Below are 26602 nucleotides of genomic sequence, written 5' to 3'. Positions count from 1 at the left end.
GACCACGCAATCCATCACAAAAAAAACTCTGATCCTCAATGACTATCTCCTAGACGCCAAACTGGACATCTGCGCCATAACAGAAACTTGGCTGAAACCAACAGACATAGCCCTAATAAATCAACTCCCCACACAGATGTAAGAACATAAGAACATAAGAAAATGCCATACTGGGTCAGACCAAGGGTCCATCAAGCCCAGCATCCTGTTTCCAACAGTGGCCAATCCAGGCCATAAGAACCTGGCAAGTACCCAAAAACTAAGTCTATTCCATGTAACCATTGCTAATGGCAGTGGCTATTCTCTAAGTGAACTTAATAGCAGGTAATGGACTTCTCCTCCAAGAACTTATCCAATCCTTTTTTAAACACAGCTATATTAACTGCACTAACCACATCCTCCGGCAACAAATTCCAGAGTCTAATTGTGCGTTGAGTAAAAAAGAACTTTCTCCGATTAGTTTTAAATGTGTCCCATGCTAACTTCATGGAGTGCCCCCTAGTCTTTCTACTATCCGAAAGAGTAAATAACCGATTCACATCTACCCGTTCTAGACCTCTCATGATTTTAAACACCTCTATCATATCCCCCCCCTCAGTCGTCTCTTCTCCAAGCTGAAAAGTCCTAACCTCTTTAGTCTTTCCTCATAGGAGAGTTGTTCCATTCCCCTTATTATTTTGGTAGCCCTTCTCTGTACCTTCTCCATCGCAATTATATCTTTTTTGAGATGCGGCGACCAGAATTGTACACAGTATTCAAGGTGCGGTCTCACCATGGAGCGATACAGAGGCATTATGACATTTTCCGTTTTATTCACCATTCCCTTTCTAATAATTCCCAACATTCTGTTTGCTTTTTTGACTGCAGCAGCACACTGTACCGACGATTTCCATGTGTTATCCACTATGACACCTAGATCTCTTTCTTGGGTTGTAGCACCTAATATGGAACCCAACATTGTGTAATTATAGCATGGGTTATTTTTCCCAAATGCATCACCTTGCACTTATCCACATTAAATTTCATCTGCCATTTGGATGCCCAATTTTCCAGTCTCACAAGGTCTTCCTGCAATTTATCACAATCTGCTTGTGATTTAACTACTCTGAACAATTTTGTGTCATCTGCAAATTTGATTATCTCACTCGTCGTATTTCTTTCCAGATCATTTATAAAGATACGACGTCTTTTCCCTCTCACGACCAAAGAAAAGGGGCGGAGGCCTCCTAGCAACCAAAAAAGAACTGAGAGTCTCCCAACTCCCAGTAAAATCGGATTCAAAATTAGAAACGGGCCTCTTCAAAACAGACCAACTCCAAATCCTCTTAGTCTATGCCCAACAGACCAACTCCAAATCCTCTTAGTCTACGCCCCACCAGGACTCCTCGACTCAGATGCCTCCCCCATAGTAGAATTAATTGCAAAACACATAAACCTGGACTCCCCCACCTTGATACTAGGAGATTTCAACCTACATGTTGACAACACTACACTCACAACCAACTGTGAATCCTTACTCTCCACACTTACAGCCATGGGCTTCCAACAGATTATCAACAAGCCCCACCCACAAAGCAGGCCACACCCTGGATCTCATTTTCATAAACTCTGGCATCAAGCACTCGTCCCCTCCTGCATGCACACCGGTCCCATGATCGGATCACTCACTAATCTCCGCTACTTTCTCAATATCTGAATCCTGTAACCCTCACCCCTCTCAGTCTTCGTTTACCTTCAGAAGATCCTGTTCTTCCGCTGACCTCAGCATCCACCTGGCTAAAGAACTTCCACACTTAAACCTCTCAGATCCCAACTCAGCCTTATCATCATGGAACAATATCACAGAGGAAATAGCAAATAAATTATGTCCACTATCAACAAAAAAACTCAACCCAAATTCCCCAAAGAGACAACCATGGTTCACTAATGACCTACGGAAACTCAAACAAATCCTCAGAAAAAAGGAAAACAAATGGCGCAAAACTCCTTGTCCCAACACACTTTCTGCCTACAAATCCACCCTCCATCATTACAGGAACTCAACCCTAAAGGGATTTCTACGCTCACAAGATTCACGACCTTACCTTCGACGCAAAAGCCCTCTTCTACTACGTATCCGAACTAACTCAACCTAACACTCCACCTATCCCTAATGAACAAGCACAAGCCAAAGCCGATGAACTAGCCCTATTCTTCCAAAGCAAAATCTCCAATCTCCTAACCATCCTGCCCCCGAGCCCCACATTGCCAATTAGCTCCTACCATCTCCTCAACAAAAGAACCTCGCTGGATGCGTTCGAACTTACCACCGCTTCAGAGATCCATTCTCTATTAAAGAAAATGAAACCTTCCTCCCATCCCCTCGACCTAATACCATCAAAACTCCTTCTGCTAATACCTGAAACCATCTCCAAACCACTAGCAGACATCATAAACTGTTCCTTAACACAGGGAATCTTCCCTGACGCCTTAAAAATTGCTTCTCTTAAACCACTACTAAAGAAACCAGATTTGGATCCCAAGAATCCAAACAACTTCTGCCCAATTTCCAACCTGCCTTTTGCAGCAAAGATTTTGGAAAAACTGGTCAACTCACAACTCTCAGACTACCTAGAAGATCACAAAATACTATACCTCTCCTAATATGGGTTCCGCAAGGCTTTAAGCACTGAAACTCTACTCTTATCGCTAACAGACCACCTCACCATGGGTTTGGACAAAGGACAGCCTTTCCTACTAATTCTCCTAGACCTGTCGGCGGCGATCGACACTGTAAACCATACCATCCTCCTCAATTGCCTATCAGACATTGGAATAACGGGCTCTGCCCACACATGGTTCAAAACATTCCTATGTAACAGAGGTTACAAAGTTAGAATCAATAATAAAGAATCCCCCCCACTACAATTCCTCGCTAGGAGTTCCTCAAGGTTCCTCCCTATCCCCTACTCTATTCAACATTTACCGTCTTCCTCTATGCCAACTGTTAACCAACCTACAACTAAAACATTTCCTATATGCCGACGACGTGCAAATTCTGATATCAATCAAAGAATCTATCACCAAAACACTTAAACACTGGGAAAACTGCCTCCGAGAGATCAACCGTCTCCTCGCTAACCTAAACCTGATACTAAACTGAGCCAAAACAGAACTACTCTTCATCACTCCCGAAAACAGCAACTTCCCGCAAAGTGCCCCATCTAACACCATTGTCACACAAGCAAGAGACCTAGGAGTAGTAATAGACAATCACCTGAATCTAAAAACATTTATCAACAATACTACCAAGAATTGCTTCTACAAGCTACAGGTAATAAAAAGAATGAAACCACTCCTACACTTTCATGATTTCAGAACAGTCCTACAAGCCGTAATATTCTCCAAGATAGATTATTGCAACTCTATCTTGCTTGGTCTCCCATCCTCATCCATAAAACCACTTCAGATGCTCCAGAATGCGGCAGCTAGAATCCTGACAAACTCCAGAAGAAGAGACCACTTCAGAATTCTACACAAGTCCTTCACCATCATCCATAAAACCATCCATTCCCAAGCCCCTCTCAACCTCCAAATACCCCTTAGACTACACACATCATCCAGACCCATCAGAGAAGCCTACAGAAGCCTGCTTATCCCGCCTACTAAATCTACACGCCATCTAGCACTCAGAAACCGGGCCTTCTCCACGGCGGGCCCCTCTCTCTGGAATACATTACCACCTGATCTCAGACTGAAACCATGCTTATTAACATTCAGAAAAAGGCTTAAGACTTGGCTATTTAAACAAGCCTTTCCCAAGTCTAATATCCATTAACTGACCATTGCTGCACAATGTAAATACTGCTCAATGTAAATAATTTACTTCTGTATAAATTCTTTAATTATTGTCTCCTTGCTCCACCAGTTCTAGCAACCCTGTTATATTGTAACTTTTTTGTTTCTTATGCACTTGTTATATGTACGAAGTTACTGCACCCCCTGTTATCTGTAAACCGGCATGATATGATTGTATCATGAATGCCGGTATAAAAAAGCTCTAAATAAATAAATGTGATTGGTGCTTGAAGGGTGTCAAGCATCTACGTCCACCTTCTCGGCCGCTTGCCCGTCGGGGAGTTTTAATCTGATCCTTCGGGCCCTCTATGTGGCTCTGTTCGAACCTCTCCGTCATGCTACCTTGAAAGCTCTTACGCTTAAGACTGTCTTTCTGGTCTCTATCTCTTCTGCTCGTCTGATCTCGGTGATCCATGCGCTGTCCTGTCGGGAACCTTTGTTTTGTGATTTTCCGATTCCGGGGTATCCCTCGTGACGGGCCCTTCCTTCTTAGTGAAGTTTCTTCTAACTTCCACGTCAACCTGTTGGCAGAACTCCCTGCATTTTCCCCTGCGACTGGGGACGATTTCCATAAACTTGATACCATTCGAGTTCTACTTTGCTATCTCCAGGTTACCCATGGCTTTCGGGTCTTGGTTCATCTTTTGTCCTCTGGAGTGGGCCCATTCTGGGTAAGCCAGCTTCTAAGACCACTATTGCGAGGTGGTTGAAGGAAGCGATCTCCTTGGCCTGTCTTTGTCGAGGTCGGGCGGTTCCCGAGGGCCTTACGGCTTATTCACTGCGTTCTCAAGCTACTTCCTGGGCGGACAGTCAATCGGTCTCTCCACAGGAGATTTGCAGTGCCGCCACTTGGACGACCTTGCATACCTTTGCTCAGCACTACCGTCTGGATGTGCATGCTCCGGTTCTCAGTTCCTTTGGGCAGCAAGTGCTTCGAGCGGGACTGTTGCCTCTATGCCAACTCCTAACTGACCTAGGGCTTACTCATTTCATTTACGTGGATGATGTCCAAATTCTTATCCCTATAATGGACTCATTATCAAACTCCTTAAAAATCTGGAATAACTCTCTCACCTCTATTAATACCCTCCTTGCGAATCTAAACCTTGTCCTCAATACTGCTAAAACTGAACTCATCTCACACAGTCCTACTACCAATACCCTCTTATACACTACCCCATGTCCCACCCAACACTCATCTCCCAAAATGCATGAAACCTGGGAGTTATCATAGACAATCAGCTGAACTTAAAAAACTTCATAAACACCACGTCTAAGGAATGCTTCTACAAACTCCATGTCCTAAAGAAACATAGACCCCTCCTGCACCTCTGACGTCCGTACTATTCTTCAGTCCCTCATTTTCTCAAAAATTGACTACTGTACCTCCCTCCTACTAGGCCTCCCCACCTCGACCATCAAACCCCTCCAAATATTACTCCTGGGGGAGTTCTGTGCAAAAAGTTTAAAATTCTGCGCACAAAAACTGAAATTTCTGCAAAATTCCGCAAACTTTATATTGGTCAAAATAACACAATTTACATGACAGTCTTTAAGTAATTACATTTTAAATTATTACAGAAAAGTTATTACTTAAAGTTTCAGAATTTTAAATATTTTGAGCAGAATTTCCCTAGAAATTCACTGTAAGTGTCCCCACCACATACACACACCCTCATACAGGCTCCCTCACACTGTCGCGCACACACATCCCCTCATAAATGCCCTCTCTCTTGCATACACACCCACACAAGCTCCCTTTCTCTTTCATACATACATCCTCACACAGGCTATCTATATCTCTCTCTCACGCAGCCCTTCACACAGGCGCTGTCTCACACATACACAATCCCTTCACACAGGCTAGCACCCTCACATACACGCGATCCCTTTTTCATACACATGAGCTCCCAATCTCTCACATACACACTCCTTCACAATCTCTTCATATAGGCTCCCTCTCTCTGAAACCCACACTCAAGCATCCCCCCACACACCCACTCTTACCTCCCATGCTCTCTCACATCCTCCTGATCTCTCTCACCCTCCCCACCTTCCCTCTTACCAACCATGCTCTGTCACCCTTCCCTCTCTCACACACACATTCTCCGTCACCAGCATGCCACGGGACACTCTCCGTTCGCAGCGAAAATGACAGCCCGGCGCGCCATGGAACGCGCTCTGTTCGTGGCATGCCGGGGTCTCCTCTGCTATTTTCTGTGCAGAATTTGGGAATTCTGCGCTACTGCGGAACGCTACTCCCCCAGGAGTAAAATATTACAGAACGCTGCCACCAGAGTCCTCACCAACACACGTAAAATGGATTACATCACTCCCATCCTAAGAGACCTCCACTGGCTTCCCATCTCATTCAGAATCCTCTACAAGAGTCTCACAATTATTCACAAGACCTTACACAACCAGAATGATCACTGGCTGAATGACTCTTTCCACTTCCGCTCCTCAAACAGACCCACCAGATCTGCTTACAAAGGAACTCTACACACACTCTCACCTAAACTCACACACCTTACCTCCACAAGAGATCGGGCATTTTCTATTGCAGGACCCTCGATTTGGAACTCAATGCCCCTACTCTACGTATGGAATCATGCTCGCAGAAGTTAAAAAAAAAAAAAAAATTAAAGACCTGGCTCTTCCAACAGGCATTTAACTAATTGCCCTACCCCCTCTCACACCCTCCACCTCCTTCCTTTTACCCCCCCCAATTAAATACATAGTTATATTTTGTCGACCCTCGTTTAACTTGTTAAATTTTTTTCTACCACCCCCCCCCCCCCCCCCCCGAAATCCCTTTCGCCTAAGTTTTATGCTCCTACATTTGTTCATTAAGTTGTTACGATCTGTTACATGTAAGTTTTTCTGTTTTTTTTATCTCCTGTTCTATGTAAACCTATGTGATGTACATACGAACGTCGGTATAAAGAAGCCTTAAATAAATAAATAAATTGCTGCTTAATTATTGTGCTTTTCATTCTGCTACATCTGTCACAGTATCCTCTGTGCAAGTGGCTCTCAGCCCAGCCCTCAGGGATCTCCTGGCCAGTCTGATCTTCAGGATATCCCTAATTTAAAATATGCATATGAGAGATTTGTATGCATTACTTCAATATATATACAAATCTCATGCATATTCATTTAGGGGTATCCTGAAGACTTTATTGAGAACCACTGCTTCTATGGATTTATTTTTTGCTTTCTTATAACAAGATGCCATTTTTAAAGCTGACTCCTTCCTGAGAGCTAGTAAACCTTAAATGGATGCAGTTTTTTGAATGTTCTTTTGGCTTTTGGCCTGGAGATCCAATATTTGTAAATTGCATCAGAAATCAGCCAGTCAATCAGTGCAGTAGGTGAAAAGCCCTCAAAATCTCTGAGACTAATATCTTGTGAATTGCAATAATTTATGTATGTATTTATTTCACTATTTCCAGAGGCAACATACAACAAAAAACCTAAATATACTTAGGTAATTATTGGGTTAGCTCTTTCAGCTTTGGGTGTGAGAACTTTGATATTTGTTCTATTATAAAGCATTTACACACATTTTTTATCCAAAGGTGTTTGTTATGAATAGATTTAAAAACAGCAACAGGGAATAGATTCCCCGCTGCTCACAGTGAAAATTACATAAGAGCTCTCTAGTTCAGACCAATGTCCATCGAGGCCAGTGGCCATTCTGTTCACTTGGAAGTACCCAGGAGATTTTATTGGGAATTTTCCATTTCTTGCTCATTGCCATAATTGTTCAACTGCTGTTCTGCATAGAGAACAAAGACTTGGGATTATGCCAGCCGATCAAGCAATATGATTAACCAAACATCCTCTGATGCCTTATCTAATGTGAATTCTCAGACTATGTAAGAGTCATTTCTTGCAGGTTAGACCTCAGAACTGTGAATGCCCACCCTGCCCACTGTGACTGCTTTTCATGTGCAGAAAGAGGTGCACCTAATATAGAATGGAGAGGGCTTTCTAAGGGAGTATGAGCATTTTTGGCCACTAATAGAATTTTTTCAATGGCAGATAGTTTTATGTCATTATTGATCCTCATGTCTTTACATCCAAGAACGAAACAAAAATGCTCTGTCAGAACTGCTATTGATCAAAATGACCAGAATTTTCCCCTGAGCTTTCTGCAGCATTCTTAGAAAGAATTGCCTGAGGGAGAAAATAGTTTGTACATTCCTCATTTTCTTTGGGTATTTTCATAAATGAAAGATTTTTTTTTTTCCAGAATTGACAAAGGGTTTCTGTCTTGGATGTGTATACACGAGTAAACTCTACATATTAGGCCAAATGCTCCCTGAGTGCATATATATATATATGGGCATGATGCATTTTTTAAAAAAAGATTTGGTGCTAAAAATACATTTTTGCTTGTTAAAATAAGGTACATGTTTTGTAATCCTTACTTATGGGCTGTTATAGGGAGTGTTCTCTTCTGCAGGATATCTGTACCATAAGTAATGCAGCTTTCTAAACTACAGTGTACTTGTGAGTAATCCCTGAATCTGACATCCACATATCCATTCACTGTTAAGATTTTACTTCAGCACAAGTCCAGGAATGAGAACTAGTTGGTTTTCTCCAGCTGGCTAATAATTTCTAAATCTTAGAAGCAAGAGTAGAGCACATGGTTTTCTGCTAGGAAGCCAGAAGATGAAAATGCAGCTAAAAAAAAAAAAGGAATGAAGGTAAAGGCACAAGAATGGAGAGGCGGAAAAAAACATCTGGAAAGATGGACTAGCAATCCAAAGCAGAAGTAGAAAGCATGATACTGGAGAAAAGAATAATGCAGCTGAAAGGAAATACTGTTAGAAGAAAGGAACGGAGACAGGTAGAATAGCGGTGACATAAAGGGAGTAGAACGAATATATAATATAGTTGCAGAGCTTCACTGAATATAAATTTGGAGAAGTGGAGGTTTTATTCTCCTAGGACAAGCAGGATTGTAGTCCTCACACATGGGTGACATCATCGGATGGAGCCCAACACGGAAAACTTATGTCAGGGTTTCTGGAACTTTGTGCATACTGAGCAGTTTTGCTTGTTAAAATAAGGTACGTGTTTTGTAATCCTTTCTTATGGGCTGTTATAGGGAGTCGTCTCTTCTGCAGGAAATCTGAACCTTAAGAAATTGCCTTTGGAAACATCTCCACCATCCTTTTCGGGTTTTCTCATGATTTCATCAAACACGGGTCCCTCTCTTACCTCTAGTCTCTCCAGTCATCTCTCGATTTTTCCCCTTTTTGTTCAGAAATAGACATTAGTTTTCCAATGTGGGGTCTATTCGATGATGTATCAATGTGTTAGGACTAGCACCCTACTGTCCTAGGAGAACACTTGTTACAGGTAAGTAACTCTGCTTTCTCCAGTTGGAGAGTGCACATCTGTCGCTTGTCTGGAGCCAAGTTTCAGGCTTCTTGTTCTCTCTCTGAACACCAGTCTTATTCCTTTCATCTTTTACTGACATTGTTCCTAATTTGTTTCTAGGCAGATGAAGTGCGTGAGCTTGTGGACAACGAGTTGGGATTCAAGCAGACCACCTTGAGCTGTCCAAGTAAGACAGTGACTTACCTGTATGTGTCCAATGAGAAGAAAATTGTTGGTTGTCTAATAGCCGAGCAGATCAAACAGGTACGTGCATGTTGCCACATTGCAGAGGTCTGCACTAAGTGCATACAATCCTGCTTCAGAAGGACTTGCACTCACTTGTTTCATTCATTTGTTCTTCAATTGCAATCTCCCTTTTCTCCCCATCCCCAGTGCCACCAGCTTTTTATTTGAATGTTTAACTTAATGTATTTCATTTTGGGTGGTTTTGTTTTCCGTAATTGGTCATGACCATCTCATGCTTTTTTTTCTATAAAGTAGTGTGGGTGCCATGATAGTCCACTTCAATGCACAGAACTAAAGGTTAACAAAAAAATATATATTGAGCTATACCTTTTTATTGGGCTAACAATACATTTCTTGACTAGCTTTCAAGAGTTAAAACTCTCTTCTTCAGGTCAGAATTCAAATGAACAAATGATTTACCTGAAAATATAAAGCAGTATAGATCACTAGAATGCCTTTTATTGTTTAAACGAAAAAGAATGCCTTTTATGATTCACTTATGGCAGCCAAACTGCTCTTATTTCTTGGAAATATTATCTTTTCCTCATTTGAATTCTGACCTGAAGAAGTTTGTTTTTGATAGCTAGCCAAGGAAAGTATTAAGTTAGTCTAATAAAAAGGTATTGCTTAATATATATATATATATATATATATATATATATATATATATATATATATATAGTATTTATGCTTTATTTATGTCATGTAGGGATGTACAGAAGGAAAAACTTTGTTGGTATTCGTTGCGCCGGGACCCAAATCCTTTGCATCCGTTTTCATAGGGGGAAACCTGATTCGTCCATTAGTTGCATTTGGTATTCGTTTTCCATTAAAGTTGGAAAAACAAAAAAAAAACCCATCCCAACTCAGGAGTCAGGATGGGGGGTTTAATTAACCTCAACCCCCCATCCTGACTCCCCCAAGACTTGATGATCCAGCGGGGGTCCTGGAGCAATCTCCTGCACTCGGGTCGTCGGCTGACAGTATTCAAAATGGCAGATTGCTCCTACCATGTGACAGGGGCCGACCAATGGTAGCCCATGTGACATAGTAAGGGCAAAGGCTATTGGCGCCATTTTGAATACTGGCAGCCGATGGCCCGAGTGCAGGAGATTGCTCCAGGACCCCCGCTGGATCATCAGGGACTTTTGGCAAGTCTTGGGGGGGGGTCAGGAGGGTGGGGGTTTTATTCGGTAATGATATGTTGCATTTGTGGGGGTTCGCCATACGTTTCGCGGACCCACGAATGCAACGAAAAGGGACCTATCTGTTGCGGATTGCTCATTCATTCAGAACGAATGCACATCCCTAATGTCATGTCTACATTTTTTTTTTGTAAAGCAGTAAAATATAATTGATCATAGTAAAGCATGGTACACGATTAACTTATAGGTGCCAATTGGGCTAATATAGAGGGAACAGTTTTTCCTATTGCATTGGAAAATGAGGCAAACATTTGATTAATGCCACATTACTAGGCATGGAAATATCCTTCCTACTGGTGATCTATACTGTATTTATATTCCACATAACAAGAGAGCTAGTGGGGGAAGAAAGGTTTAGCTTCTTCCTCTAGGATTAGGTAGGAGGAGTATTGATGCAGTCATATGGCAGTTGGGGTAGAGCAGTGATAGCCACAAATTGAATTATCCTGATGTAATTGTTAGGCTGATGCTGGAGACAGTTGTGCAGCTGAGGGCTGCCAGAAAAGACATCTGGGTGTGGGCTGTAAGGCTGCCGAAAGAATCTTTCTGGTGCAGTCGTGGGGCTGCTGGAGAGTGTAGTAGTACCAACATGGCTGCAAAGAGAGAGGAAGCGAGTGGCAGGTTTAGGGGGAAGGATAAGAGTTGAGGTAGAGGAAAAAACTGCAAAAGAGGAAATCTGACTGTAGTAAGAGTGATGATAAGAGTGAGGATGAGAAGGTTTTGGGGTAAAAGAGGAACTGAGGGAATAGAAAAATAGAAGGTGGTTGATTTGGGATGGGGTAAAAATGAAAAATAAAAGGACAAATCAGAACTTTGGAGAGAAAATAAAAAGGCTGCAAAGTAGAGGATAAGAAATGAAGAGGAAATAAATACCACACACACAGGGGTTATGAAGAAAATATTTAATCAATCCCCTGCATTTAAAATTTGTTATATAATTTAGATTCACTACTAAACAACCATTTTGGCATAAAATATTCCCTGTTAATATACCGATGGCTGGGATCAGCTATAGTTGATGTGCTGGCTCTGTGTTTGCAGTTTGTGTTTCAATAACATTTTATGTTGGATCGTTTGGGAAGGGAAATTTAGTAAAGAATCCATAATATTGTATACAATATATATGGGATAGTTAGAGAAAGGTGAATAATACCCTGGGAAAAGCAGGTACAAACAATGGAACAACAAACAAACATAATCAATATGTGTATAATTTTATTCGATATTTTAGTTTGAGTTTCATTTTGAGTTAATTAAGGATAAAAGTACAATGATAAAGCTAATCTCGTATCCTAAACTGTTACGAGGAGATATGGACATGATTTAATACACTCACCAATTTTATTATTTACAAACTATGTTACCGATCATGAAGGGCACCTGTGTAACTTAATATACTATAGCATCATTTTTTTATGTGCCTTAATATAAACCGTTGTGACGGTACCCACTGAACGACGGTATAGAAAAATGTTAAAATAAATAAAATAAATTTGAGACTTAAAATGAAGAATATCTTAAAGTATTACTGATGGTAATAAAAATGCAACCCTTTTTATCAAACAGATGAGCTATGCTACATCTTGAGCCTTAGGATTGTTTTTTTGTAGAGGAAACAGAATGACATTTGGTTTAGAAGGCATACAGAGCATTTTATCACCTTATGAAGTATGTCTTTTATAATTTTTTTTCTATTTCATCCTGCTACACTTGTCCAGTTCTTAAAGTAGGTTATTTCTCCCTCCCAGCAGATGGAAGCAGAGCCAAAAAAAACCCAGAAAATAAGTAAATAAATTACAAATAAAAAAAAAATACAAATCTCTTTTTCTAGTCACATTTCCACTACTTAGAGGAGGTGCAGGAGAAAAAAATCCAGTATTCTCTGCTTCCAACAATTGGTAGGACTCACTAGTTGGTTCAGCAGTATTTGGAAAGGCTTTGATGCAGGCATAGGTCCAGGCCATTAGTTCATACAGCCATGCGAACCTACTTTTTGGTTCTGAGTCTCAGAAGAGACTAGAGTCTGATAGGTGGGATTTTGTCCTTTAAAAAAGTATTGCTTTTTCTTTTCTTTATCCTTGTAGCTGTTTAAGGAGAGAATTTTCTTCCTGCCCCCTCCCCCCTTCTGTGGCTGCCCCAAGACTTTCTCTGGAAGGGGTGGGGAGTCAATTGCAGCAAGAAAAACAAAAAATCTGAGAAATGGGCTGCTTCCTGCTTAAGCTTTGATTCTGGAACAGGGGAGATGGAAGCTGACCTGCCCGACAAACTTGCAAGTTGCCTGTAAAGTCGGAAGGGAAGTGATCGCAGAGTGTCTTATGGCTGCACTAAGGATCTCGTGGAGCAATCACGGGACTTGCTACTGCTGTAGGGCCACTCAACTTGCCCTTCATTTGTACCATAGAGTTCTCCAGGGAATGTTCTAAAGTGCCGATTCGGCAGCCACTGATTCAGCTTTGGCAAGGAAACCAGGGGCTGTTGTCGGAGAGGTTCTAATTGTTGGAGTAGGCCACAGGCATGCCAATTCTGGTGGTAATGGCAGCCATGTTGGATTTGCCTTCTACAGGTCCCTCAATGTCTCTTCAATGGCTTTCTGTGCCCAGGTCAGGTTCTGTTGACCCCCCCCCCCCCCCCCCCTTCCCCTGGTTTTGGTACTCATGAATGTCTCTTTGAAACTAACTCCTTTGGTTCAGGCCAAGGATTTTGAAGAGTTTTCCCCAGAATTTTTTTTTGTTTTCTTCACCAGGCTTTCTGTGCAATCTAGAATCCTGAAGTAAAATGCAAACCCTCAAGATTTTACTTGCTCCTGTCCTGTGGCACCAGTTTCCTGCAAATGCTCTAAAGTGGCTTCGGAGTCCCCTATTTCTGAGTATAAACCTGACTCTTGTTAAAAGAAGAGCGTCCCCTGTGTCTAATTACAGAATAAATACCAGCTTCAGACGGTAATAAAGAAAGGGGTTTATTAATACAGGTAATTATATAGAGGAAGGCGGATAATTCCTCTAGGAGCAGAAAAATACAGAAAGAATTTAGTACAAGCAAAGGTGTACAAAGTCTGTTTAAAATCTGCTCAGTGTTCTTCACGTGTGCATCAGCTTATAAAGGGTCTGGGGTCTGCTGTTATCAGTCATCTGCATAATCCACACCCTTTACCTTTAATAGCCAATCGATATATATTTTAACATGTGTACTTTAGCTTGCTCTCACTATAGGCCACAGGCCTCTTCTTATCAGTTAGAATAACAAACTTAGTTCCATCCTTCCAGGAATGATGTCATCTGTGCTGGATGATTCTCTGGCAAGTTCAGTGATCAGTGCTTCATAGTGCTATAACTACATATGTGCAGGATATATGCAGTGCACTATTCTACATATCCCCCTGTGAAGGGTGATTAGCTAAGAACCCTTCATACCTATCTGAGTCACATATCGCCATGTCTTAGGCTGCCCAGCCTAGTTAAGGCTACTCCTTACTGGCGAGAGGCATTACCCGTCTTCGTACCGATATGCTCATTTTTCACAGATAGTCATTACAGGTGGTGGGGAATGATGCAGTGTCAGCATGAGAATCCAGAAGCATCAGGTTCAAGGTTTCAGCTTGATTAAGCATGATCCGAGTGCTAGTCTGTGTTACCAGCATTGCAGAAACTTGATCACGGCATCTTCGTAGGCAGATACAGAGACATGGTAAGCAGAGACAAACAACTAGCCCAAGTAAGGCAATTGTACACATGGAGCCAATTAGAATTTTGAATCCTGAACCTAAACTAGAAAACCATGAGCCAAGGGATCCAAATGGATCACTGACATCAAGTCCTTTCCAGGTTTGCACCGGTACATGTGCTATAGACATCATGTTCCGAGTGATTTCCTCAATCACTTCACCCTTGTCGTCTATTTGAAGACAACAGTTACTGAGGTTAAATTTACCAGATAATCCTCTTTCTACAGCTAGTATATAATCTAATGCTAGATGATTCTGATAAATAGCATTCCAAAAACCCTTTTGCTGAGTGGCTAATATTCTCAGTGCTTTAGCAGTTTCATTAGTAATTATTTCAACAACAGCTTGCAATCTTATAATACGATTCAACATATAAATTGGAGTTCCATAACCCCAGGAGCCTTTCTAATAGGTTACAATATTGAGCCAATAAGAATTTACCATTTGAGCTTACATGGTATAGTTGAGAAAAGATTGAGATAAACAAGAAGAATTGCCTATAGCTATAGTGTGTAATACTGTGTAAGGTCTATGAATGCACTTTGTTGCAACGATGGAGTGGGCCAATATCCACTGCGCTTTACATGAGATAGGATCGGTGCTTTTACACATGGGGGTCACAAATATAACAATCAATAGGGATAACCTAGCAGAGCAGTTGGACATCCTTCTTAAAAGGTACAGAGAAAACATGAAGAGGTAATCCATTAAAATGGACAAGGAGGAGAAGGAAAAACAACAAAAACATAAGGCATGTTCTGGTCATAGGTAGGAGTAGGTACAGTTGCATCTCCTTGTGAGAGGATTGAGAAGCCTCAGTTAGAATGGGTAAATTTCTACAAGGAGATCAATCTCAGAATAAGCACAAAGGCCATAAAACTACCAGGAAATATTTGTGAGAGGGTATAAACAAACTCCAGGTAAAATCTGAGAGGAAGTGTTACAGGAAGAAATGTTCAAAAAGGTTACAGAGAAATCAGAGTATAAAGGGAATAGGATATTGGAATATAAAAAGCCAGCAAAGTAATTACTATAGGTACAGGCTGTAGAAGAAAGAATAAGTCAAAGAGATGCAGAGGTACCAACAGTAAGACGAGTGGGAAAATGCTAGAAATAGCTTACAGCAAATAGAACAGCATGAATGTAACGTACTCTGATGTAGCAGAAATATATATGCACATAAGAAAAGGAGAAATCCAGAGAAAAACCTGATAGTTAAAGGATAAGAGCGTGTATGGCCAAGCCAAATCATTACCACATCTATAGGTCACATCCCAGGATGCAGGTAGGGAATATACTTAAAAATGAGGGAAACCGACCTTTCGGTAGAGAGTCAAAGGGCAAATGTCATAACTAGATCTTGAGGAGTGTCTCATTTATGGACTTGTATCCATTGTTGGGCAGGGACTTCAGTAGGGTCAAAACAGGTAATGGTTGTATGCACATACACTGTATTGTGTGGAATTATGAGAACGGTATGTAACTGTCCCTTCACAATCATAAGGGAATTTGTATAGCAGAGTAGAAGTTTTAGTCGTACCATCTATAGTTACTGTGATGCAAGCATTACAATTCGGGTCAGTGGTGCATACAGGGAGTATGCCATTCCAAAGGTATAATGCACAAAGAAGGATAAACATGTTAATGCAAAAAGTGAATACCAAACTGAAAATACAAAAGCAAACTGATAGTAACAAAGAAAAGAAGGCAAAGAAAAAGGGCTGTTGAAACATCAGGCAAGTGCAGTCATGTGACAAAGCATCTGTAGGCCCAATAGTGGATAAAACATTGTCCAGGGATAAGGGATTCAAGAAAACATTTGACCATACTGGGGCATATCTCGTTCTAAGAGAGCAATCAGTGGGATATAGTATGTGGGTAATGTAATCAAGGCAGCTTTCATAGACAAGGGTAATGGGTGAAGAAAAGCATATTACATAATCATATAAAGATATAAAAGGTTGGGGTTAGACAAGGAAGATACTACAAAATTTAGAAAAACCAGCATTAATTCTGTCCAAATAATGGCAATTTGCAAATAGGACCAAACAGCATCTGAGCAAGACAAAAACAATGAATACGATGTATGATGGCAGTCTTTGAAAACAGTTCACAGTCCCAGTCAGGATAATCTTTGAATTCAATGATGCAGATGGGGGAAAACAGGTCATTCAGCTTAGTGCGCGTCAGGGACAGGAGACAGAGCCGTGCAGTTCGACAGTAGGTAAGTTACTTGATCAGAAGCTACCATAAGAGCAAAACAAATTCAGATTAATTAGGGAGAAGAGTTCACCACAGACATCACATCACAAAGAACATTAAACTTTGACACACAACGGCACTCATTCATCAGAACACAGAAGACAAACAAGAAACACATGGTTTACTTCTGATGAGCTCAAACCCCTGATCAAAAATAAAGGTAGGCCAAAAAAAAACATAAAAAAGTACTGAGAAAATGTCTAGATCGATCTAGAATAAAAACAAAAGAAAAAGCAAAAAACAATCAGTTGAAAAATGAAAAACAATGAAAAACGGAGAAAAAGAAGAAAATGTAATCTTCAAATGGTCCAACGACTATTGACCTGGGGAAACATAAAATCTGAGAACAGATAAAGGTTAGAGGAATTACAGCTCATTTGAAACTAAATATCCTGATATGAATTCAGCAAACTGCAGTCATAAAGCTACTGTTGGTTCTTTAATATGGCTGTGCCACTAGGAGGCGCTGTGCTCATTAATATTCAGCTTCCACTTTTTTTTTTTCTGAAAGACAGGCCTGTGACAAAAGCATGGTTACCGGGATAACTCTTGCGCTGCTGGGGAAAACCTTCACCTCTGTGAAAGGAGGAAACATCATTAATTAGAACATATAACTGATACATAAGGGCAATTTTCCAGTGTGCAAGAAAAGACTTAGGACTGTACTGTAAGTATGCCAGCGCAATGACCAAAGCACTGTATACCGTGAAAGAGACAGAATCCTGACTGCTAAAGAATTCAAGTTGTACTCAATGTCCCAAAAACTATGAATTATCTGAGTAATGTTCAATTCCTTGCTAATCCATGGTTAAACTAAACACACGTACAGCCTTTATCACCTTCCTGTGAGAAACCCTATCTCCGTCACCACACAGCGAGACAAGCAGTGAGCTTGAAACATGAAGGCAGATCCCTGCAAACTGCAGCAGATAATGCCCTCAATGCCAACTGATCACGGACTCCTGTAGGAAAGAGTACTATACAAACATTGGTCAGGAATAAATAGAGAAAGGAAAAAACTAAAAGTGCAGGGGAGGGTACGCTTTCCAGTAAACTAAACTGATCAAAGTATGAAAAGGGAGTCTCTTGTTATTGTGTGTATGTGTATGTTGGTGTGGCCATAGGCAAATGAAAGGAAAGAATTTAATGAAACCTAAAAACAGTAAAAGTCCAGGATGTATAGAGCAAGGAGGATGAAAGGAAAAGATGCAAACTGCGGCACCCTGTAAATTGTCCCACCAGAGAGGGAGACTAGGGATGGCCTCAGCACTGGCCAAAGCCCTGCGGGGGCGGAACTTAGAAAATATAGCTGTTGCAAATAAAATGTAAGAACTATATAATACCTAAAACCAAGAAATGACCTGCAGGTAGTATCCTGAAAATATGTCCTAGCAGATGATGCCATAAAAGTCAGCCGTGCAGGCAGAGCTGGGAGCAATGAAAAGGATAGCACAGGACAGAGGACAATAATAAACAGAAAAAGAGAGAGCTCACAAGGTTCAAGAGTTTTTTATTGGTGTATGTTTATTTTCATGTAAAGACAGAGCACGGGCCAGAGCAATGCAGGCAGAAAATAATAAGCAGTGAACACAGGAATAAAGGGAATGGCAGAGGGAGGGGGTGTCATGACGTCAGCCGCCAGAGGACTCAGCATGAGCCAGGACAGACAGGCACGGAGAGGCACTAAGATAAGGAGCTTGAAACAAAACTTCACTTCCCACCAAGCACCACGGAAGGGGACAAGGGAGTGGGAGGAGACACAAGAAAATGACTACCAATCCCAGGAGGCAAGGCCAGTACCTGGGGCTCTCAATTCACAACTTAACACTACAGGAAGAGAGGGGGGGGGCGAATAGGGGCGAAGCAGACTGATGGGGTCCGCTCTCCCCCGATACAGGAATGTGTGAGGGAGGGGCTGGGGGGATGGGAAAGGCGAGAGTTGCCCTGCGCCTCTCATCTGAAACAAAGAACAAAGAAAAAAAAACCAGAACAGTTAACTAGAAAGAAGGACAGCAGTGTAGATGTCCAAAATTCAGGGCTCAGTAACTATGCTAAAAGTAGGCAAGTCAACTTCCATGCAAAAACTGCAATTCCCATCATGCACCAAAAAAATCCCAGAGGAGCACAAAGGTAGGAAATCAAACAGATAATTAAAGGAAAGTAACTGTAAATCACAAAAGTGGTTCAGAAACTAACGGGAGCTAAAAAAAGGAACAGAACATTTGCAGGCAGGAAGGCATATAAACTGTTATATAAAGGAAAGTAAGCAATTCAGTGGCAGGAGAAGGGGGGGCTGAAGCTCCCCCTGCGTTCTGTATCTGTGTGCTAACAAGCCACAAATTGTAACATGACAGCAGGCAGAAAAAAGGGAGGGGGGATCACCTCCGTTCTCTGAGCAAAGAAAGAAATTCCAAAGGGTGGGGCACGAGCACTAACGTCCAAATAACCCAGGCACTTAACTCAGCAGCAAGAAATGCCGAGCGTAAACTACGGAAGGGGAATCACAGAGAACAGTAGAAACAGCGTCAGAACTAAGCTGAGCATTGGATGTACGTGGAAAACATATTGAAGATCAGTTTAAAATAATCTCTGATGCTGTAACTTCTCCCAGTTTTTTCTTTTAAGGTCAGAGTTAGTAGGGGCAGTCCAGTGAAGGAAAGACAGCACAAGTAAAAGAAGAACAGAGCAGTGGGCTGAAGAAAAGCCCTTTGGAAATGCAAAGCGAACAGCAATTAACACAGCAGGCGATCTCTCAGCCTCACGGGGAAACCAGAAACCTGGAATCAGCCAGCAGTAAAGGCGATAGACAGGCACAAAAAAACAGAGAGAGAAAAAACTAAGAAGACCAGAATTCAATGCGGTCACAGGGGATACACTGTGGTGGGGGCTACCACCAACTCTTTCACGCACTCCTATCGCTCCGGGAGCGCTGAACAGAGAGGGGGAAAGGAGCAGGCAAGAAAAGAACAGACCATGAGCAATGAAGCCATAAAACTTTAATAGCTGCAGATAAACTAACAAGGGAAGCCAGTCACACAAAGAAAACGAAAGTGAAAGAAAATCAACACAGCAAAAAATAGGAGAAGACAAACAGGCAGAGAAAGACACAGAGAGAGAAAAAAAAAAAAAAACTAACAAAACCAGAATGCAATGCGTTTACAGAGGACGAAGCATGGCAGGGAGGGGGGGGGAGGTGTAGAGCCAACGCCCAAAGTGAGGAGAAACAAAAAAAGCCAGACACGAGCAGGCGCTGACGTAAGCAGGAAGGAATGTGCAGGGGATGGGGCGTGACAACGCACAGCACCAAAAAAGGACAAAACTAAAGGGTGGGGAAGCAAAACTCAATTACCCAACATGCACGGAGAAGAGACAAGGGAGGGGCGAGTTGGGAGGGGCGAGGAGGGAAAGCGAGGTGGCAGATAGATGGATGAACACCAGACAAAGAAACCGGTCGCCACTTGGCACAGGAATGCAAAGGTGGGGGGGAAGGAGAGGGGGGGGGAAGGCGTCTCCCGCCTCAAGAAACAAAGAAAGTGCAAGCAGAAGCAAGGAAGTGCAAGCGAGAAAGGAGAAAAACATACAGCATTTAAACAGAGCAAATTAAACAGTCAGAGAGAGAGGGAAGAAAGTGAAGGCAAAGGAGAAAAGAATGCAGAAGGTTTACAACTACAATAAACGGAACATCAGAGAGAAAAAAAGGGAGGGGGAGAGGGGGAGTAGAAAATCTGCACTAGAACACCAAACTGAAGTGAAAGTCTGAAAGGTTGAAAGAATACAGAACAAAACCTGCTAAATTAGCTCGTTGGTATACACACACATAGCTGGGAAAAAAAAAAAAAGTACTCGAAAGCAGATTCCACAGACAGTAAGGAATGTCATTCAAAAGAAGCACGAACTACAAGTTAAACTAGGTCTGGCAGACTAACAAACTATAGTAAAAAATAAAAGAGAAGACATAGATAACTGAAACATTAATCAAATCAATCACTTTTTCTTAAAAAAATTAAAATTAAATCCCATACGTACCCAATCATGAACTGAAGGACTTCTCCCTATGGATCAACGTCTTGAATCCAAAGGTGAGAAGAGTTTAATGGTGACCTCCGTGGCAGCCACCGGACTCACTTCACGATCTTGCCAGTACTAAAGTACGCTAATGACCCCAGGTCACCCTAAGTGGAACTGGTTAAGTAGTCAAAAGCCTTAAGCAGGTCCGCAAACTGCTGTAGCCGGTAAGTCACAGGAAAGGGGCGCAAATCCTTTCCTATGAATCCCAGCGGTGCCTCCAGATGTTAAAAGAAGAGCGTCCCCTGTGTCTAATTACAGAATAAATACCAGCTTCAGACGGTAATAAAGAAAGGGGTTTATTAATACAGGTAATTATATAGAGGAAGGCGGATAATTCCTCTAGGAGCAGAAAAATACAGAAAGAATTTAGTACAAGCAAAGGTGTACAAAGTCTGTTTAAAATCTGCTCAGTGTTCTTCACGTGTGCATCAGCTTATAAAGGGTCTGGGGTCTGCTGTTATCAGTCATCTGCATAATCCACACCCTTTACCTTTAATAGCCAATCGATATATATTTTAACATGTGTACTTTAGCTTGCTCTCACTATAGGCCACAGGCCTCTTCTTATCAGTTAGAATAACAAACTTAGTTCCATCCTTCCAGGAATGATGTCATCTGTGCTGGATGATTCTCTGGCAAGTTCAGTGATCAGTGCTTCATAGTGCTATAACTACATATGTGCAGGATATATGCAGTGCACTATTCTACACTCTGTTAGTGGGGCTTCCATAGAGGAAGGTGAAATGCTGGCAGAGGAGGAAGATGATCTGTTATATGGATTTTTCAGAGGGTTGAGTTTTTGCACTAATTGATCAGGTGCTTGCTTGTCTCAGGATAACGAACACTGAAATTAAGGAAACTCCTGTTTGGGATCCTATTATTAAGGGAGACTGAAAATATACAAAAGCTTTTCCCTTACACTCTGAAGTGGAGGAGATGGTTCTGGCTGATTGGGAGGTCCTGGATAGTGGTCTTACAGGAGTTAAGAATCTTCTCAAGTTGTAGCCGCTATCTTCATAAGCAGTTCAGGGACTCAGATTCCTCGGGTGGATGCTCAGATGGCAGCTATTTCCTGTTACAGGGGCAAAATCCGTAGTATGTCAGTGGCTGCTCATCCAGATGTGTCTGTCTATCTTCACAGAGTGAAACCCATGCGGCCTCCCTTTAGGCCTTTTGTTCCTCAGTGGGACCTTAATCTTATTCTTAAGGCACTGGCGTCACCTTCCTTTGAGTCCCTGAAACAGGCTTCTTTTAAGGATATTTCCTTGAAGGGGATGTTTTTAGTAGCAGTCTGTTCAGCTTGATATTTTTTAGATTCATTCTTTGTCCTGTAAGGACCACTTTCTCATCATTGCATTGAATTCAGTGTCTTTTTATCTAGTTCCTTCCTTCCAAAGGTTTGTCAGCTTCTCATGTTAATCTGTCTTTGCCAGCTTTTTCCAAAGAAGTGTAGCGATGCTGGAAGTTCATTAGGTGCTCATCTGGTATCTTGTGGTGGTAAATTCTTTCCATAAATCAGGTTTCCTAGCGTGTAGCAGATGGACTCAGGACCAATGGGTGTAGTGTACTCCTGATAGTTGGAGACGGATCAGATTTCAATCTGAAGTCAGCCCTAGTACATATACCCCTGCAGGAAGTGCAGCGCTTCAATATTTTCTGTCTCAATAGCAGTTAGGGACTCTATGCACGCTGCACAGCATTATTTATTTATTTATTTTATTTTTAATTTTTATATACCGATGTTCCTGTATAGCATACATATCGCACCGGTTTACAAGGAACTAAACAGTCTCCTCAGGGACGGGATACAGTAAACGGTCGCCTCAGGGGCAGAATACATTAAAACAGGAAAACTTATAGGGAGACATTCTAAAACTCGATTAAATATAACTGGGTTTCAAACTCAGAAACATAAATACAGAGGTAAGTATATTGTCTATCGCCTCAACCGGTTTTTAGCTCTCAGGGAAAGCTTGGGTGAATAGCCAAGTCTTTAGCTTCTTTTTGAAAGTCAGAAGGCACGGTTCTTGGCGGAGGTCCGGTGGGAGTAGGTGTCACGGCTGGCTCCGGTCAGGAGTCGAGAACACCACTAACAGGGGTGTCTCTGGGTGGAGAGAGGCAGGGTTGCAGAAGAGTCCAGATGCTGGCTGGTGCAGGCAGGAATGAATGAACCCTATGGGCAAGTGGGAAGGTGGAATAGGCAAATGGAGTTTCACACAGGTGCATGTAGGTAAGGGTGAACTTAGTACTGGTACTGCATGGAGGTATGTGTGAATGTGAATGCAGGTACAGGTGTACAGGAAACTGGAACTGGGTGCTGGTAAGAATGAATTCAGGAAGTGTGCAGGTAAGAGTGATAATGGCTGGAGGTATAAGTGACTGAGATGAGAAAACAAGACTGACAGAGAACGGTACAGACAAACCAGGACAGCACTGACCATGAACATAAAACACATAGGCCCGAAGGCAGCAGAGCAGGGCAGAGGGCCCGGAGGCCACACACACACCCTGTAGGCAGAGGGCCCGTAGGCCACACACACACCCTGTAGGCAGAGGGCCCGTAGGCCACACACACACACACTGTAGGCAGAGGGCCCGTAGGCCACACACACACCCTGTAGGCAGAGGGCCCGTAGGCCACACACACACACACTGTAGGCAGAGGATCCGTAGGCCACACACACACACACTATAGGCAGAGGACCCGTAGGCCACACACACACACACACTGTAGGCAGAGGGCCCGTAGGCCACACACACACACCCTGTAGGCAGAGGGCCCGTAGGCCACACACACACACACCCTGTAGGCAGAGGGCCCGTAGGCCACACACACACAGAAGGCAGAGGCCCGGTAGGCCACACACATACAGAAGGCAGAGGGCCCGTAGGCCACACACACACACAGAAGGTAGAGGGCTCGTAGGCCACACACACACACAGAAGGCAGAGGGGCCCGTAGGCCACACACACACACACCCTGTAGGCAGAGGGCCCGTAGGCCACACACACACACCCTGTAGGCAGAGGGCCCGTAGGCCACACACACACACACCCTGTAGGCAGAGGGCCCGGTAGGCCACACACACACAGAAGGCAGAGGCCCGGTAGGCCACACACATACAGAGGGCAGAGGGCCCGTAGGCCACACACACACACAAGGCAGAGGCCCGGTAGGCCACACACACACAGAGGGCAGAGGGCCCGTAGGCCACACACAGAAGGCAGAGGGCCCGTAGGCCACACACACACACCCTGTAGGCAGAGGGCCCGTAGGCCACACACACACACCCTGTAGGCAGAGGGCCCGTAGGCCACACACACACACCCTGTAGGCAGAGGGCCCGTAGGCCACACACACACACACACCCTGTAGGCAGAGGGCCCGTAGGCCACACACACACAGAAGGCAGAGGCCCGGTAGGCCACACACATACAGAGGGCAGAGGGCCCGTAGGCCACACACACACACAGAAGGCAGAGGGCCCATAGGCCACACACACACACAGAAGGCAGAGGGCCCATAGGCCACACACACACACAGAAGGCAGAGGGCCCATAGGCCACACACACACACAGAAGGCAGAGGGCCCGTAGGCCACACACACACACAGAAGGCAGAGGGCCCTTAGGCCACACACCGAATCAGGTAATCCAGAACAGGACAGAAGGCCCGAAGGCCAAGCACGGGAGGCTAGAGAAGGGAGCCCAAGTGAGCTCGATGCTGAAGCGCCGATGGTACTGCTAGACAGGGTTATAAAGACAAGACTGGTGTATAGAGTAGACAGGAAGGAAGGAGTGGGCCAGCCAGAAGGACATGATCGTGGAGGACCTCTGGTGGTGAGGCGGCTACATAGCAGGCATAGCCGTAACAGTACCCTCCCTTCAAGGCCTCCTCCCCCTCCGGGGTCCCAACTTTGCAGAGAACACCGCAGGATGGCAGATTCAAAGTCCTCCTGAGGCAATGCAATAACCCCAAACTCCTCCGTGAACCGTGAAAAAGTCTCAAAGCCCTCCAGGGGTGGCAAGGTAGTCCATAACCCCAGTCGTGGCAGCAAGGCGGCAGACACAGGCCCCCCCGGAGATGGTGCAACCAGTCCAGACCCTTCCTGTGGCAGGTGTGCAGGTCCAAACCCCTTCCGAGGCAACACGGCAGGTACAAAGCTCTCTAGGGGCGGAAGGGCAGGGTTAAATGTCTCCTGGGGTAGAGAAGCAGTCTCGAACCCCACCTGGGGCTCAGTGGTAAGTCCATACCCCTCCTGGGGGAACACGGCAAGGTCAAGCCCTTCCAGGGGCACAGTGGGAAATCCAAACCCTTCCCGGGGCGGCGGCAGGACGACAGCCACAGGCCCCTCCAGGGACGGCAGCAGGACGACAGCCACAGGCCACGGCAGCAGGGCGGCAGGCACCGGCCCCTCCAGGGACGGCAGCAGGGCGGCAGGCACAGGCCCCTCCAGGGACGGCAGCAGGGCAGCAGGTACAGGCCCCTCCAGGGACGGCAGCAGGGCGGCAGGCACAGGCCCCTCCAGGGACGGCGGCAGGCACAGGCCCTTCCAGGGACGGCGGCAGGCACAGGCCCTTCCAGGGACGGCAGCAGGGCGGCAGGCACAGGACCCTCCAGGGACGGCAGCAGGGCGGCAGGCACAGGCCCCTCCGGAGATGACGCAATCAGTCCAGGCCCTTCCTGTGGCAGTTGAGCAGGCTCAAACCTCTCCCAAGGTAGCGAAACAGTCTCGAACCCCAGGTGTGGTACAGTGGTAAATCCAAACCCCTCCTGGGGCGGCAGTAGCAGGTCCGGTACGGGCCCCTCCGGGGGCGGCAGCAGCAGGACCAGTTTGGACCCCTCCGGGGGCGGCAGCAGCAGGACCGGTTCGGGCCCCTCCGGAGGCGGCAGCAGCAGGACCGGTTCGGGCCCCTCCGGGGGCGGCAGCAGCATGGCCGGTTCGGGCCCCTCCGGGGGCGGCAGCAGCATGGCCGGTTCGGGCCCCTCCGGGGGCAGCACGGCAGGCTCAAACCCCTCTTGAGGCACACTGGTAATTCTAAACCCCTCCTGGGGCACAGTGGTGAGTCCAAACCCTTCCTGGGGTACAGTGGTGAGTCCAAACCCCTCCTGGGGTGGTGGAGCGGGTTCCAGCCCCTCCGAGAGCAGCAGATCAGGCTTAAACCCTTTTTGATGCTCACTGGTAATTTTAAGCCCCTCCTGGGGCACCGTGGTGAGTCCAAACCCCTCCTGGGCTACAGTGGTGAGGCCAAACCCCTCTTGGGGTGGTGGAGCAGGTTCCAGCACCTCCAGGGGCAGCAGAGCAGACTTAACCCCCTTTTGATGCACAGGAGTGAGTCCAAACCCCATATCATGGTTCCCTGAATCTGTGGTGGAAACTTGCAGTTTCGGGAAGACACAGGCAGGTTTGGGCCGTCTTGGGAAGGTGCTTGTTAGCTGTGACTGATGAGCAGCTGTGGGAAGCAGAGTTCTATTACGCTTAATTAGTTCCTCCTGCTTCTGAGGCTCTAGCGTGGAAGATAAAGACGTCTTGTTTATCAGGTGAGTTTTTGTTTTTTCTGAAAAATGACTCGCCTTTTGGTTATAAGTTTTATGAAGTAATGTGTTGGAAACCTGAGTTTGCAAGGTGCCAATAGTGGAAACCTTGTTAGTTGGGCCAGAAGTAGAACATAGTGTAAACGAGCTGGCTGAGGTATGGAGAGAAACGGATGGCCCATTAGCTGTGCAGCGGGGGCAGGGTTTGCCTGGAGGCAACAAACACGGAAGGCAAGGGCAAGTCCACCATCCTGGTGTAGGAGCAGAGCAATTTAAGCATTGCTGGTAGACGGAAACATTTCTTTTCAAACAATTACTGCAAACCCAATG

The 26602-nt window shown here is 44.3% G+C and overlaps 1 protein-coding gene across 1 annotated transcript in view; it reads left to right on the top strand.

Moving 5' to 3' along the window:
* The window catches only part of ESCO2 (establishment of sister chromatid cohesion N-acetyltransferase 2), a 137037-nt gene that overhangs the window by 95226 nt on the left and 15209 nt on the right, over nt 1-26602 (top strand). The window contains exon 9 of the mRNA XM_029596900.1: nt 9355-9498. Coding sequence (XP_029452760.1) covers nt 9355-9498 — 144 coding nt within the window. The remainder of the gene's footprint in view (nt 1-9354; nt 9499-26602) is intronic.

The sequence above is a fragment of the Rhinatrema bivittatum genome, chromosome 3 (assembly GCF_901001135.1).
Source record: "Rhinatrema bivittatum chromosome 3, aRhiBiv1.1, whole genome shotgun sequence".
In the NCBI taxonomy this organism is placed as follows: domain Eukaryota; kingdom Metazoa; phylum Chordata; class Amphibia; order Gymnophiona; family Rhinatrematidae; genus Rhinatrema; species Rhinatrema bivittatum.
The sequence above is the reverse complement of the archived record's forward strand: the minus strand, read 5'-3'. Positions and strand labels throughout refer to the sequence as shown.